At 38.5% G+C, this 12,862-nt stretch overlaps 1 protein-coding gene across 2 annotated transcripts in view; it reads left to right on the top strand.

The window, feature by feature from the left end:
- Window positions 1–12,862, top strand: part of UBP1 (upstream binding protein 1) — a 61,153-nt gene that overhangs the window by 21,352 nt on the left and 26,939 nt on the right. For both annotated transcript variants that reach the window (XM_023513908.1, XM_023513907.1), the window contains exon 3: window positions 10,271–10,347. In XM_023513908.1, coding sequence (XP_023369676.1) covers window positions 10,271–10,347 — 77 coding nt within the window. The remainder of the gene's footprint in view (window positions 1–10,270; window positions 10,348–12,862) is intronic.

Raw genomic sequence — 12,862 nt, 5'->3', positions numbered from 1 at the left:
GCCACCTTGGGTGTACGTGGCTGGCGCCTTAGCCACTTGAGCCACAGGCGCCAAGCCATCAATACAGGTTTTAATTTATTTTAAGCTTATACATATGAGTTTATCTGCACCCATTGTAATAAGTGAGAGACAACTTAAACAGTCACTTTTATTTTTGAATTTTTTTTTTTGAAAAAATTGCTTGGTATGCAGTGGCATGATCTAGTTCATTATAGCCTCAAACTCCTGGGCTCAAGCAATTCTCCTGCCTCAGCCTCCTAGAGTAACTAGGACTATAGGCATGAGACATACCACTCTGCTAATTTTTAAAACTTTTTTTTTTTTTTTTGGTAGAGGCAGAATTACTATATTGCCCAGGCTAATTTTGAACTCCTGGCTTCAAGCAGTCCTTCTGCCACCATCTCCCAAAGTGCTGGGATTATGGGCATGAGCCATGCCTGGGCTTTTTTTTTTTTTTCCGCAGTTAGTGGAGGTTTATTAAGCCAAAGTTTGAGGATGTAAATGGGATAAGAACAGACCACAGATGTATCTGTGGCTGTTTTTCCAAAGGGGAATTTGGGGACTTGAGTATTTAAGGCAGTGGTTCTCAACCTGTGGGGTGCGACCCCTTTTTAACAATGAAAATACATTGCAGAATTAGGAAGGTTGAGAACCACTGATTTAAAAGAGTATGTACAGATTAAAAAAAAAAAGATAGGGGTTAAAGTAAATAGTTAGATTCTTGTGAGGCCCACGAAATCTACATTTTATGTAAGATGAGAGAAAAAGGGAGTGAAGGAAAAATCAATTATGTAGACATCCCTAGGTAGGTAGAAGGTTTCATCTTGTCTGTGTTCTGCACTTGGGAAGATAAACTTATAGTCAACATTATTAGCGTGGACTCAAACAGACTTTAGTTTTAGAAGCTAGGTGTAGCTTGTAGACCCAAAGTTATAATTTGAATGCCCTTGTTTGTTTACTTCTTGGAAATAATAGGTGACAGTTCATGAAAGAAGGTATTATGGGTGGCTCCTGTGGCTCAGTGAGTAGGGCGCCAGCCCTATAGCCCCATATACCGAGGTGGCAGGTTCAAACCTGGCCCTGGCCAAATTGCAACAAAAAAATAGCCGGGCATTGTGGTGGGTGACTGTAGTCCCAGCTACTTGGGAGGCTGAAGCAAGAGAATTGCCTAAGCCCAAGAGCTGGAGGTTGCTGTGAGCTGTGATGACACAGTACTCTACCAAGGGCAACAAAGTCAGACTCTGTCTCTAAAAAATTAATTAATTAATTAATTAATTAAAAAAAAAGGAGGCGGCGCCTGTGGTGTAGGGTTCAAACCCAACCCCCGGCCAAAAATTAAAAAATAATAAAAAAAGGAAGGTATTGTCCCTATTTTATGATGACATTAAAGCCTTTAAATGTAGCAAAAGTTTTTCCTAGTTTATTTATTTAGATTATTGACTGTGTTTTTTATGGATATAGATGTAAACACAGCTTTTTCTAATTCAAAATTTTATTTTCTTAACTACCAACTCTCTTTATGAGAAGTTTGTTTTTTTAAGGTTTTAGTTAATTATCTCCAGTTTTAATTTAACAATTTAAACAAATGTTATATTTGTTTTATATATTTGTATGCTGTATACATGGTTCAAAATTCAAAGAGGAAGAAAAGGTACACAATAAAAAGTTGTCTTTCCCTGTGTCAGTTACCTAGCTCTGCTCACCCAAGGTAGCCACTGAATTTAGCACTTTTAAACACCCAAGAAAAATCCTATCATGTTTTATAATAGTCTTTGTATCATTAAAATATTGTGTAGTTAATATTTCCTTGAATTAAGTCTAATAAACTTATTTGTTCATATGATACATATATTATAAGCGTAAGTGTAGTTGTGAATTTAATGGTCTTATCCCTAAAGGATGAAATTTAAAAGAGAATTTCATCTGTAATGCCTGGTAGAAGCTGTCAGACAGACTTAGTTGTATGAAGTATTCCCCAGGATATATGTGTTTCTGCTGTGGGTTGGATGGCCTTACACATAATTAAAGTGCACAGTGGGACATGAGAGGTAGAGTGGGCATTACTTAACAGGGGTTATCAGAGTCTTTGGAGTCACCTGCTGTGTTTAGATCCCATTTCACCACTTGCTAGTTTAGGGGATGGTTAAGAATTTAATATACATGATGTACTTATAAGATGACTACTACATAGGAAGCACAACATGAGCCTTTCTTGCCATTACACATTTATTTATCAGTAAGAGCTTTAATGATTTCTGATTGTACTAGAAGAAAAGTACTTAAAAGCAGCCAGATACCAGTTTTTAGTAATGGTTAGAACACAACTGTGGGATTGTGATAACTCAGGATTTTTTGGGAAGTATGATTATAATCTTTTAAATAAGCCTAAAATAAAGTTTTGCGTATTAGAAGTGGCATTTTTGTATGGGTTAACAACTGTGGTAGGCAGAAGATAACCCATGTCCTAATCCCCAGAATTTGTGAATGTTACCTTAACAAGGCATAGGGGCACCATGGACATGATTAAATTAAATATGTTGAGGCAGGCAGGTTATCCTGATTATCTGGGTAGACCTTGTGAAATCTAAGGATCTTTAAAAGTTAAAAGGGAGTTTGAGAGTCAGGAGTAAGAGATTTAAAAGTGCTTGGTGCAGCTGGCATTGAAGGTAGAGGAACAAGTCACATGCCAAGGGATATAGGTGGCCTCTACAAGCTGAAAAAGGCAAGGAAACAGATTCTCCCCTCAAACCTCTAGAACAGTGGTTCAGCCTTTCTAATGGACACCTTGGACATCCTAATGGACATCATATTGTGGTGACCCCCAACCATAAAATTATTTTCATTGCTACTTCATAACTGTAATTTTGCTACTGTTATGAATCGTAATGTAAATATCTGATATGCAGGATGGCCTTAGGAAACCCCTGTGAAAGAGTTGTTCAACCCCCAAAGGGGTTGTGCTGCTGCTCTAGAAGGAATGCAGCCCTGCTAAATGCTTGATTTTATTTAGGCAGGTAAGACCCATTTTGTACTCGTGAATTCCAGAACTGTTATGACAATAAATTTGTATTGTTTGATGTCACTAAGGTTGTGGAAATTCATTATAGCAGCAGTAGGAAACTAACATAGCAACCAGGTACACATATACTAGGTAGATGGTCTCTAAAGTTGTGTAGGATGAGCCACTGTGTATCTGTAGGGCGGCCATCATTTTCTTTTAAGCTTTTTAGACACTAAGCTTTTAATGTTTTTACATTCTGTGTCCTATGGTACTGCCTCTTAGCTCCTCTCAGAAGGCCCCGTCAAAATAAGGTCTTTAAATGGGCATCTGATGAACCCTGAACTCTTGCTTCTCTGTATGTATGTATAAACTGTGTGCCTAAATGTATGTTCAAATACATACACTGTATACATACATATATAAATTTTGCAGGAAGATGAGGCCCAATGGATAGAAAGAGTACCCAAGCACCATGTTTATGAGAGGAAGGGTATTTCATCCGGCGGAGCTTATGGCATAGAAGAATTTGAAATGGCCACGCTCCCTGACTGGCTTGGTCTTTCCCTTTTTATCTCCAGTCACAAAGTTCCAACCCATAGGTACCTTTCTCATTGGTCAGTTTGAATCAAGTGGGAGATGCTGTTCCAGCTCCCACAAATCTACAGGATTTCACAGAAGTGGAAATTTCCAAGTTCTAGGAAGTTAAGTCTACAAATTCCCAAGAGCTCAGTCACCATGGAGAAGACCCTGCAGGTGTATCCTTGTGGTCTCCTTGAGAAGACCTGTTCTCCTGGACCTCACCCTTCTTGGGTATCCTCTTTCCTAATGAATATGTGAATACAAATGAATTTATGGAGCATATCAATAGTAATGGAGCCAGAGCTTCCTAGACTGTTGAAAGATTAATGATCTTATCAAACAAATGAATGCTACTCAGTGAACTTTTATTACTTGAAAAGGAATCAGTGCAATTCACTTACAATAGTTTTAGATGACTGACTTATTTCTTAATTTTAACATAGACAATGAAATAACTTGAAATAGCCTATTTTTTCCCTCCTTGAGGTAGGGTCTTCCTCTGTTGCCCAGGCTAGAGCACAATAGCATAATCATAGCTTACTGTAACCTCAAACTCCTGCGTTCCAACAATTCTCCTGCCTCATCCTCCCTAGTAGCTAGGACTATGTAGATGTGTGCCATCCACACCCAGCTCATTTTTTAATTTGGGAGAAGACAGTCTCCCTCTGTTGCTCAGACTGGTTTAGAACTCCTGGCCTGAAGTGATAATTTTGTCTTAGCCCCCCAGAGCCGTGGGGTTACAGATATGAGCTACCATGCCTGGCCTAAAAAGGATTTTGAGAACTCATTACATATAATATTGTTCAGTGGCTCGTGTAACCTTGTATTAAGTATATAAATGATGCAAATGTCTAATTGACCACTCTAATTCAGGCCATTTTTCTCTTTGGTATGGTACTTTAAGGGAGCATTTATTATAATACATCCTATAGCATTTGTTCAGCTGCTGAGAAGTTTGTTAATTCTTACATTAAGAGCTTTTTGAATAGAAAGTTGTTTCTAGAAGATTCTGTATGCTTTTTGTTGGAAAGAATATTGACTGACTAGCTATTTGTAGCTTTACGTGGAGCTTTACATAACAGACCAGGATTGCTGTGCCCCATGGAATTTTTGATCCAATAGGCTGGTCCAGGAATTTGCATTTCCAACAAGTTCTAGGTGATGCTGCTGCTGGTCTGGGGAACCACACTTTGTTTTTTATTACTTTGAATATTCAGGAAAATTTGTTGAGTTTCCTCTCACCGTTTTTTTTTTTTTTTCTCTTTTCTTTTTTGCACTTTTTGGCTGGGGCTGGGTTTGAACCTGCCACCTCCAGTATATGGGGCTGGCACCCTACTCTTTGAGCCACAGGCACCACCCAAAGGAAAGTTTTTTTTTTTTTTTAGAGATAGAGTCTCACTTTGTCACCCTCAGTAGAGTTCACAGCAGCCTCCAACTCCTGGGCTTAGGCGATTCTCTTGCTTTAGCCTCCTGAGTAGCTGGGACTACAGGCACCCACCACAACAACCAGCTATTTTTTTTGCCAGGTTCGGGTTCAAACCTGCTACCCTTGGTATATGGGGCCAGTGCCCTACTCACTGAGCCACAGGCACCAACCTCCCCTCACCTTTTTGAGATAGATTTCCTCAGAGGAGGTTTGGCACGTACCTGGGGGCTGAATGCCATTGTTTGGCCATGGCTTGCTCACTGCTAGTCGGCAATAACCCTTAGGCTCATTCCTCCCCTTCTGCCTCTTGAACCCCTGACCCCTATTGGTGAAGAATATTTGCGGTGTAAAGCAAATAAAAGAAAAAGAAAACTCTGTGTAGCCTTAACTTTTTTTTTTCAGGGAAGTAGAATGTCAGTGTATTGTCCATTTTAGCTTTGAACTCCTGGACTCAAGTAATCTTTTCCCCTCAACTTCTTGAGTAACTAGGACTATAGGCACACACCGCCTGTGCTTGTTCCAAGTTTTCCTAGCGGTGTTTATGTCTTAGAGTGTCATTTTTTATATTATTTTTGAACCATAGGAGTACTGAGTTTAAAAACTGTATTTATGTTTGCATGCTTATGCCTGATTATGTATATCTGTAGGAAGAAGAAGGAGTTAAGTTTTTGACTCTGGAGTAAAAACTGTAATTCCAACATGGTGCCACTAGGCGGGGGGTGTAATACATGCAGCTGGCTCTCCCTTTGAGCTGAGATCTGGCGGGAATAGTCTGCCGGATGTCTTATAGCTGGGAGCTGAATCTTTACTTTAATCTTTGATGCTTCCAGGACTCATGTTGTGAGTGAAACTTCTGATCTTAACTCCTTGCTATATTCCAGACTGGCTCATTGCTGCAGCTGGATCAGCACCTAAAAAGAACCTTTTCTCTTAGCTTTTCCCCAAATAGCTTTTCACCTGGAGGCTGACTTCTTGGAGAATACTCTGCTAAGGATGTTAATTAATACTAGCTACTTTACAAATAGGTCTTAGGTGCTAGAAAATAGTATGTTTATGCTCACTCTGGGAGGCTGAGGAGGACGGATTGCCTGAGCTCATGAGTTTGAGACCACCTTGAGCTAGAGCAAGACTCCGTCTCTAAAAACAGCTGGGCATTGTGGCAGGAGCCTATAGTCCCAGCTACTTGGGAGGCTGAGGCAGGAGAATTGCTTGAACCCAACAGTCTGAGGTTGCTGTGAGCTAGTAGGCCATAGCACTCTACTGAGGTCAACAAAGTGAGACTCTATCTCAAAATAAAAAAAAAAGTATTCCCTCTCAGCAGCTAGGGCACCAGCTGCATACACCAGAGCTGGAGGGTTCAAATCCAGCCCGGGCCTGCCAAACAACAATGAAAACTATAACAACAACAACAAAAAAAAAGGCCAGGTGTTGTGGCAGGTGCTTGTAGTCCCAGCTACTCAGGAGGCTGAAACAAGAGAATCCCTTAAGCCAGAGAGTTTGAGGTTGCTGTGAGCTGTGTGTGATGCAGCGGCACTCTACCCAGGTCGATAGCTTGAGTCTCAAGAAAAACAAATCCGTTGAATAGTATAACTTTCAGAAAAGAAAAAAATACTTGGGTAAATTTTATTTTATGCAATAGTAGATGTTCCTATTATCTTTGGTCCTTGTTACTAGATTAAAGTTCTATACAGGACCTCAGAAATAAGATTTCTAAAGTTTTGAAATTAGTAAAGCAGAGACTGGCCCATCTTGACCTACTTGTTGCTCTTGAGTCCATCTGATAAAGCCAGACTTGGAGTCTGTATAATCAAAGGTGGGTGGGGACATGAATTCACAGTAGTTATATTTTTCAACTCTGGCAACACTTTTGAGCCAAAAGGGGAACAAAAAAAAAAAATCAAAACATGAAAAGTAAATTCAAAAGATAAAGCTGAAAATAGGACGAATATAGAATATTTCTATTAAATATGTTAACTTTATACTTCATTAATAGTGGGATCTTTATATTTCAGTTAGAACCTAGACTAATGTTTCATGAAGCTGTGTTATTAAAAAAATTATGTATGAGGACAAATAGAAGAAAAAACTACATCTGTAAAATTAGTCTGGTTGTTTACTCAGTGGTTATTTTCATTGAAGAATATATAGTTTCTAAAAGGGAAACCACTTATAGCATAACATGTTATAAAGCCTTTTAAAAATACCTACTATTGATTTTAGAAGAATAAAAATTTAGAGTGCTTTTTAATACAGGAACAATGAGCCTTGAGATATTATTTGTGGAAATAGAGTGAACTTTTGTATTGAGTATAGATGTTTCCTTCTTAGATGTAACAGGAAAAAAATGTTATATCAGAAGACCAGAAAATTTCTTCATTTATTTGAATTTTTTTTCAATTCCAAGGATATTGAATTTCTAAGAATCACAAAATAATCCCACTGAGACAAGTTTTCTCTCCTTCCTTGGCAGCCAAATGAAAGGACTTCCAGGATATTGTAACACTTGGTCCATCTCACACCTCAGTGGCTGCTTTCATCTGGGTTGCTCTCTTCATGCCAGGGAACTACTTTGGCCCTCTTCTCTTTATTCTTAGGTGTTCCTGTCTTTTTTTTTTTTTTTTTTTTGAGACAGAGCCTCAAGCTGTCCCCCTGGGCAGAGTGCCGTGGCATTACAGCTCATAGCAACCTCCAACTCCTGGGCTCAAGCGAGTCTCCTGCCTCCGCCTCCCAAGTAGCTGGGACCACAGGCGCCCGCCACAACGCCCGGCTATTTCTTGGTTGCAGCCATCATTGTTGTTTGGCGGGTCCGGGCTGGGGATTCGAACCCGCCACCTTAGGTGTACGTGGCTGGCACCTTAGCCGGTTGAGCTATAGGCGCCGAGCCAGGTGTTCCTGTCTTTAAATGGCTCTACCTTACAACTGTACCCTGAAAAGTCCTCTAGTGATGTCTTTAGTCAGATCTCTTCTTTGTAGCTCCAGATTTGTAAATCAACTTGACTACCAATGTGGGTGTCCTTGAGATCCTTCAGATGTACTGTAGACAGTGCCACTCTTGACTTTCTCCCTCAGGTCTACTTGCTCATCTTCACTCTGACAGGAGATGGCAGCTGGTCTTCAATTCCTTGACTAAAAATCTCAAGCAATCCTCAGCACATTTTACATCCAATATAGTAGAAAACTGAGGGATTTATGCTAATTTGATAGGTCAAAAATGATTTTATTGTGGTTTTAATTTGCATTTCTCCAATGGAGGTTGAGTGTCTTTTAATATCTTTAAGACTCGTTGGCATTTCCTTCTTTTGAGAACACACATGTTCATTTTATTTGCTCATTATTTCTAGGGATGCTAAAAATATGGTGTCTATTTTGGCTATTTTGTCAGAGCTCTTTATATTGTTTATGTGTTAGGGAGATTAGTCCTTTGTGTGTAATGTGAATTGCAAATGTTTCCCCTCTCATGTTCTTTGTCTGTCTTGACCAGGGGTCCTCAAACTTTTTAAACAGGGGGCCAGTTCACTGTCCCACAGACTGTTGGAGGGCTGGACTGCAGCACCCAGGACAAGGGCTGCTAAGCAGGACAGGCAGCGGCGGCAAAAACACCTGGTGGGCTGGAAAAATGTCCTAGGTGGGCCTCATGTGGCCCACGGGCTGTAGTTTGAGGACTCCTGATCTTGACCATGTAGAATTCCTTAAGTCAAAGGGAAACGTATTTAAGTTGCTGACAGGTGCAGCCTGATTTCCTTTTAGAAAAATTTTATCAGTTTGTTTTCCACTTTTATGAACTTAGTTCTTTCCTACCCTTACCCACTTCATTTTTAATTAAACAGTCTTTAATGACCTGGTGTTCACCACAAACCTGTTGTTAATTTTTTATTTCCTAAATTCTTGTGAGCTTGAGTGTAATTTTAAATGTACAATGGTGTACTTTTAAAAATATTTAAATCTTAATTTTGAAAATTTATTTCTGAATTCAGATCTGTTGTTAAGTTTGCTGCAGTATTTTCTTCTGTGTCTTGGTTTAACTTTTAAAAAATGTCTCCTACCATAATGGTCTTTTTTAGTGTTTTTCTCTCTCAATGTATTGAATAAATTTAAGGAATATTCCTTAGTAGCATATTCTATATAGTTGTTTTTCTTCACCAGCCTTGGAGTGGTTTAGTTATATTTTGATGACCCTTTGTTGGATTTTGACCCACTGATCTAGAACCCTTTGTGTATTTTTCTGTCAACTTCATTGGAGTGTGGACAAGATATTGGTAGTTATAAAAAGTCTCAAATTCATGTGGTCCTAGACATGTTCTTTAACTTTTACTGATTTTGTCATTTTTATTATTTAATAACAAACACTCCAGAAATCATGTCGGTAGGTTTGGAGTATATGACAAATGTCTGTCAGCTGATTAATGAATAAAATTTGGTATGTTCATGCAATGGAATAATATTTGGCCATAAAAAGGGAATGTAGTACTGATAACATGCTACAACATAGAGAACCTTGAAGACACTGCCAAGTAAAAGTAGTTAGTTACAAAAAAACCCATATTGTATGATTCTATTTATGTAAAGTATACCGAGTAGGCAAATCCCTAGAGACAGAAAGTAGATTAGTGGTTGCAAGGGGTTGGCTGGGACCGGAGGGTGCCAGGAGTGGAGAATGGGAAGTGATTGCCAGAAGGGCATGAGCTCTTTTTAGGACGATAAAAATGCTCTAAAATTGATGGTGATGGTTGTACAACTCAAATATACTAAAAACCAATGCATTGTATACTTTCAGAGGGTGGATTTTATGGTATGTAAATTATCTCAGAGAAGCTGTCATAAAGAAATGGGGGAGCAGAGAAAGGGAGTAGGGTGAGGGGTCACGGTGTTTGGCACACCTCTTGGAAGAGGAACACATTTATAAGAGGGAATTTGCTTGACAAATGCAATTAGTGTAATCTGGATCTTTATACCCTCGATGAATCTCCAACAATAAAAAAAAGAAAGAAAGAGAAGCTGTCATAAATGTATGCATAAAAATTTTAGTATAAGAGAGTGGCAGATGAAAATAAATTGACAGAGAAACTCTTTAGTCATCTGTAAAAATATAAGAAGGAAATGATGGTGAGATTTGTAGAGGGGACAAAGATGAACCTGAATTTGCTTTTCTAGCATATTAACAAATTAGCATTGGATAAATGTATGTTCTAAGAGATGGTTGAATTATGTTAAAACAGTTATATTCTTTATATGGATTGTTTTTGATACACAATTTCTTTGAATAGGTCAGTCTTATGAAATTCGGATGCTGGATAATCGGAAAATGGGAGATATGCCAGAGATTAGTGGAAAATTGGTAAAGGTAAGGGCAGTCCATTTTAATTACCAACAGATATTGCAGTGATTGAATAGAGTAGCAGTTTTGCTACAAGAGTTTTCTTCAAAAATTCAGTTTCACTTTAAGAAGGGATAGCTATATTAAAACTTAATTTTTGAGCTATGTTTTATTTACTCATCTGTAAAATAGGAATTATAGCAATTATTGGGTGAAGTAAATGTAAAAAACCCTTGGAAACCAAGGAGCAAGAGCAAGGTTAGTTGGAGTTATGAGGGCGCAACCGACAGCTACAACAAAAATCTATAAGCTTCTCTTGAAAGTAAAAGATAATATGGAGGAGAATCTAAATGTTAATACAGAACTTTTAAAAATCCTTTTATTTTACCTCTTAAAATTTCACTGAAGAGGGCAGTACCTGTGGCTCAAAGGAGTAGGGCACCGGCCCCATATGCCGGAGGTGGCAGGTTCAAACCCAGCCCCGGCCAAAAAAAAAAAAAAAAGACTGCAAAAAAAATTTTTTTTTTCATTGAATAAAGTTTGAAATCTCTGTTCAACCTGCTGGTGTATTGAATGAAGAAGTCAGTCATCCCAAGGATAGGCGGTCTAGCCATTGTCCAGCCAACCTGTTGCTTTTAGGATGTATCTTTAACAATCATCCCTGTCCCCTCTGGTGTCATCCAAGGTGGGTCCTGTTAGCCTCTACCTGTCATGCACTATGGCTTATTCTAAACTCCACAGCATTACAATGTAAGGTTTATGAAAGAAGCTTAATTGGGGAAAGGTAAAACCTCCGTCTAGCTAAACACTAGCAAGAGACAAGCAGGCATGAATTCCTCTGATGGATCTCTCTGTCTTCTCAGAGTGGCACGTCAGGACCTTCAGTATGGAGAGGCATTACATTGGAAAGACCTTTCCCTCGGGTTCTGCCTTTTTAGTGGGTGAGCAGGGGAAAGGCAGCCTTGGATTCAGGGTTTAGTATGAATCCTAAAAAGCCAGCTGCTTAGCACCTGGAGGCCTATATGAAATTCATTAGGGATATTTTAATATTCCTTTCACTCCTGGGGATAGGAAGTCCCGGTCCTATAGGAGTTTGAAGTTGGATCTTTCTCTTTCCTTCTGAGGGAAAAGATAGGGGATCTGATCCTTGCTGAATCATTGCCCTGTCAACCCAGAGTGAGTTCCCAGATTTCCTCTTCTGACTCCTGGGCTTCTGACACACTTGATTATTTGCCCATTTCCAGAATTAACTGTCTGAATTTTGGGTCTGTCTTATGTATGCTCAATCAGTGGGAGGGTGAGTCAGATTGTCTATTCCTTCTGTTGGTATCTTGGCCTGTGCAAACATTGATAGGATCCACCATTTAAGAAAGTTATTAGCATTGTTTGCAGTGATCAGCCCCTACTTGGATTGGATATTCTCTGCCTGTCTATTGAGAAATATTCATGGTTTGATCAAGGAGCCAAACAAACAACTCTTAGGTTCCAGTGTCTAAGAAACTTAGAAATGTTGGGGATTCTCTCTGCATCCTCTGGTCCCAACTGACTTGTTGCTGTCAAGGTTACCTTTGGGCATATCTGCCAGTTATACCATACCTGGTTAAAATTCAGCCTGGTGATACCTTTTTTCCCCCAGGGAGATATGGATGTACTCTTCTTTCACTGTGAACGTTGCATTTGATGAGTGTAAGATGCTGATTTTTAAAATAGTGTGAAAAGAGTTGAAAAATTGTTTTAATTATAGATTATGTAATAAAATTGAATAGAGTTTAATGGGCCCTATAAAACTGGATGTTCTAACAAAAATGTTAGAACAAATTTTTAACCTTTTACTATACTAAAATTCAAACATATCTAAAAGTAGAGAGAGTCGTATGATGAATCCACATACATCTATTATGTGTTGGTATATGATAAATAAACTTGTATATATCATTAGTTCTCATGGTAAGTTCTCCTACCAACTTTAATAGTTATCAACAATTTGCCAATCTGTTTCATCTATTCCCCTTTGTGCTTTTCTGTGTGTGCTAGATTATAGAATTGACTGATTCATAATTTTCACTCAGTTCTTCATTTATGGCCATTACTATTCTGAGCAAATCATAAAAAACTTTAACATCAAGACCAAATGCCAAAATTAAGTTTATATCAAAGTATTAAAGAAAGTAAATTCTGGAGTAATTGTCATGTTTCAGTGATGATAATCTGGCTTTTGGGGGAAATTCCCTGAATAGGTGGTACAATTTAGAAATAACCTCCGATAGATGAGATTTGATGTTTAAAATACTTCTGACAAGCTAGTTAAAATATGTCAGATTAGCTTGGAATGGCAAGATTAATCAGTTAAGTTGTTACGTGACTGCTTTAAGGTTAGCTTCCTTGGATTTACTTTAAATGAAAACCTGTGAAAACATTAACGCATATAAAGAATTAAAGGCCACAGGAATGGAAGAAAAAGTATCCAGTGTACACACCCCTATTATGAAACTAATTTATACCTTTTATATGAAAGCTATAACCTAATAATAGCCTAAGAATA

The sequence above is a fragment of the Otolemur garnettii genome, unplaced genomic scaffold (genome assembly GCF_000181295.1).
Source record: "Otolemur garnettii isolate 467f Iridium unplaced genomic scaffold, OtoGar3 scaffold00002, whole genome shotgun sequence".
NCBI classification, from domain to species: Eukaryota; Metazoa; Chordata; class Mammalia; order Primates; family Galagidae; genus Otolemur; species Otolemur garnettii.
This window is presented reverse-complemented; position numbering and strand designations above follow the sequence as displayed.